The sequence below is a fragment of the Medicago sativa genome, chromosome 6, assembly GCF_051527215.1.
Source record: "Medicago sativa cultivar Bolivia chromosome 6, Bolivia_mono, whole genome shotgun sequence".
In the NCBI taxonomy this organism is placed as follows: domain Eukaryota; kingdom Viridiplantae; phylum Streptophyta; class Magnoliopsida; order Fabales; family Fabaceae; genus Medicago; species Medicago sativa.
Genome location: NC_140754.1, coordinates 9,175,205 through 9,179,422, shown reverse-complemented (window position 1 = coordinate 9,179,422; position 4,218 = coordinate 9,175,205). Strand labels below are relative to the sequence as shown.

Sequence of the window (4,218 nt, the reverse complement as noted above, 5' to 3'; positions counted from 1 at the left end):
TTTTCAAGTTTTTCTTCTTCTTTTGGGGTAGCCAATGCTACCCCATAGCTATGAAGGGAATCGCCCCTGCCAACGTGTTCAGTGTCAGACATATGTTGATGTAAGACACCAAAGCAGGTAATTACAGTGACTGGTGTAAACATGTCAGTGTAATTAATAAGTGAGTTGCATGCTACTTATTTCCTTTTGTTACAATCTCAACCTCCCGGATTTTATCTGTTTGGATTTCTTTGTATTTTCCAATTTTATAGCATTGTCCTTTTTTTCTTCTTCTATTAAAGCACATGCTTATCACTTGTTTCTCAACCTCATAACTTGCAAACATAATAACAAAGGAGAGAATTATCAAAAATGGGAAACTTTGCAAACAGAAAACCACATGCTGTGATGATTCCATATCCAGTTCAAGGCCATATCAATCCATTGTTCAAACTAGCAAAGCTTCTTCACCTTAGAGGCTTTCACATAACCTTTGTTAATACTGAATACAATCACAAACGTTTGCTCAAATCAAGAGGTCCAAATGCCTTAGATGGTTTGACTGATTTTAGCTTTGAAACCATCCCAGATGGTCTAACACCACTAGGTGATGGTGATGTTAGTCAAGATGTACCAACTCTTTGTCAATCAGTAAGAAAGAATTTCCTTAAACCCTATTGTGAACTTATTACTAGGCTTAATCACTCTGCCAATGTCCCACCAGTTACTTGCTTAGTTTCTGATTGTTGTATGAGCTTTACTATCCAAGCTGCTGAAGAATTTGCACTCCCAAATGTTCTCTATTTTTCATCTAGTGCATGTTCTTTATTGAATGTGATGTACTTTCGATCTTTTGTAGAAAGAGGTGTCATACCATTCAAAGGTACTAAGTTTACTCTCTCTCTCTCACACGCGCGCGCGCCCACACACACACACACACACACACACATATATATATATATATATATATATATCCATTGAGCCGGTTTTAAGATTTTTGGCGTCCTGGGCGAAACAATAAAATTGTGCCCTTTTAATATTATAATATTTTTCTTCTTGTATTTTTTTTAAAAGATTCATTTATTTTCAAAGTTTTCTAAAAATTTATTTTCAATATAATTAATCAAACAAAACCCTCTATAATATATATATATATATATATATATATATATATATATATATATATAGGTGGTCCTGAGGGTGGGCAGGAGGATATATATATATATATATATATATATATATATATATATATATATATATATATATCGTGTATGTGTGTAAAAATCAACTTACTCAAAGAGTAAGTATTGACATATTGCTATTCCATTGTATTTTTTAAAATTTAGGAAGGGGAAAATTATTACTAATCATAATTTTACAATTGTTTCCGAAAGTATTTCAACTATCTGCACTTTGAGACTACAAGGTCAAACTCTTACCGGAGTTTATAACTCATAGAGTAGTTAACACAGTTAATAACAATCCAACCGTCAAATTAAAAACTTTCATTGAATGTGTAACACCTTATATATGTGTGTGTATGAACCTTCAAGCAATTAACTTTCGTTCTTATGATATGCGCAGATGAGAGTTATCTTACAAATGGATGTTTGGAAACAAAAGTAGATTGGATTCCAGGTTTGAAAAACTTTCGGTTGAAAGACATTGTTGACTTTATCAGGACAACAAATCCAAATGATATTATGTTGAATTTCTTTATTGAAATTGCAGATAGAGTTAATAGTGACTCTACTATTCTTTTGAATACTTTCAATGAACTTGAGAGTGATGTAATAAATGCTCTCTCCTCTACAATTCCTTCTTTTTACCCTATCGGCCCTTTACCTTCATTATTAAACCAAAATCCACAAATTCATCAATTGGACTCTTTAGATTCCAACCTTTGGAAAGAAGATACTGAGTGTCTTGATTGGCTTGAATCCAAGGAGCCGGGATCCGTTGTTTATGTTAATTTCGGCAGCATTACAGTTATGACACCCGAGCAAATGTTGGAATTTGCTTGGGGTTTGGCCAATTGCAAGAAACCATTTTTGTGGATCATTAGGCCGGACCTTGTCATTGGTGGCTCAATGATTTTGTCAACTGAGTTTACGAATGAAATTGCAGATAGAGGCCTAATAGCAAGTTGGTGTCCACAAGAGAAAGTGTTGAACCACCCTTCAATCGGCGGATTCTTGACTCATTGTGGATGGAATTCAACCATTGAAAGCATATGCGCTGGAGTGCCGATGTTGTGTTGGCCATTTTTTGCTGATCAGCCAACAGACTGTAGATTTATTTGTAATGAATGGGAGATTGGTATGGAAATTGATACGAATGTGAAGAGAGAGGAGTTGGCCAAGCTGATCAATGAATTGATGGTGGGAGAGAAAGGAAAGACGTTGAGGCAAAATGCAATGGAGTTGAAGAAGAAGGCACAAGAGAACACTAGACCAGGTGGTTGTTCATACATGAACTTGGACAAAGTGATTAAGGAAGTGTTGCTTAAACAAAATTAGGCCATTACTATGCTTTGATGCACTGTATTTTTAACTATGTATTGTTTCAATAATTAATTTGGGGTTAATGATGGATTATTGGTAAGTGTACCAAATTGTCAATCAAGTAATCAACGATTAGATGGTTCAAGCAGATCACAAAAGTTTAACTACCGACCTAATTTAAAGAAATCACTCATGAATAAATGATAACAAAGTTGCTTCGATCTTGTTTCTTAGTTGAATCTTCAACCATGACTTCCTGAAAATAATGTTTCTCAGCTTTCAATGGTATATTTTAATTTTGTCATTCTTTTGAATAGAAAAAGCAAAATCGCTCAATTCAATGAGTGTTGTGTGCGATGCACAGTCCCAAACTTGAACACCCTGCGTGATGTGCAGGTGCCTCTGTGGGATGCACATGAGGCGGGCCTGTCCTGTGTTTTCTTCAACTTTCTTCATGATGCACATGTCTCTCCTGCGCAATGTGCATAGCGGGTATAAAATGACACAAAAATATTGTTATGGCAGTGTGTCATCAATTAACATTATGTGAAGCTTCAAATATTTTTCTTTCCTAGGGCATGACCAGGATAAAACTTTATATAATTGAAGTTTGAAACATGCTCCTTTCACAATTACTTCATACCAGATTTATGCAATACAAGCTAACATAAACTAATTCATTTAATTAGTCTGTACTATATTAAAAATCTTTTTTCTGTGTATATTAGTATTAAATTAAATTAAATTAAATTTTTCTATTGAATTTAGAGAGAAAATAGAGGATAGCATAAAATTTGTAATTCTTTTATTGATCAAATGAATTCCAAGAAGGAAAAAGAGCTCTGCAACATACCAAGCAATGTTTAAAATCTCGGATCAGAGATCGAACCGGTGAAACTTTTGGCACCAGAGATCCCGGTTTTTAAACATTGCTCAAAGCACATTGGATATTAAAAATGAATTTTCTTGTTAATAAAAATAAGGCATTACTATTAAGAGTGAAATAAGGCATTACTATTAAGAGTGAAGTTCAAATTCAGTCCCTCCCAATTTCTCGCAGACCAATTTAATCCCTCACAAAAAATAAATCCAAATTATTCCCTAGGATTTTCATACAACGGACAAATTAGTTCCTCTAATACAAAGAGTTAGGGACTAATTTCTCCTCAATATTAAAATATGAAGGACTATTTTGGGTTTATTTTTTGTCAGAGACTAAATTAGCCCGCAAAAAATTTGTGAAGGACCAAATTGAGTCTTCACTCTAAAATTAATTAACTATTTTACGAACTTCCTTAAGAGGATTTGAACTTTGTCCCTTAAGGTTATAAAACGATTGAGCTGATACCTCACATACCCAAAAATTGTGGCCCATAATAAAGATTAAAATACATATATAAAGGCTAGTAAAAATTGATGGACACAAATTACAGCCTGCATGAAGTGAAAACATATACAAGTGAAGAGAATGGAGGGCTATCTTGATGATAGGGACAACACATCCATCCCTCTTGATTGAACTGTGACTCTTGAGAGAATCTTTGCATGATTCAGGCATGGGTAAATAATAGCCAATAGACTATATATGATAATATATAATGAGTGGTCATTGTTGCTTAATCAATTTGCACATGTTTTCTTCTGTAAAACCAGAATCTTTGATGTGAGAAATATATTATACTTGCAATTCAAGTAAGAAATTGAAAATTATGAGGGTGATCTACAATCATACACT

At 33.8% G+C, this 4,218-nt stretch overlaps 1 protein-coding gene across 1 annotated transcript; it reads left to right on the top strand.

Moving 5' to 3' along the window:
* Positions 1–304: 304 nt before the first annotated feature.
* LOC146912613 (7-deoxyloganetin glucosyltransferase-like) lies at positions 305–2,704 on the top strand. The gene is made up of 2 exons (XM_085722151.1): positions 305–862; positions 1,564–2,704. The coding sequence occupies exons 1-2, from the start codon at positions 352–354 to the stop codon at positions 2,496–2,498; spliced, it is 1,446 nt and encodes a 481-aa protein (XP_085578277.1). The 5' UTR covers positions 305–351; the 3' UTR covers positions 2,499–2,704.
* Positions 2,705–4,218: the final 1,514 nt, after the last annotated feature.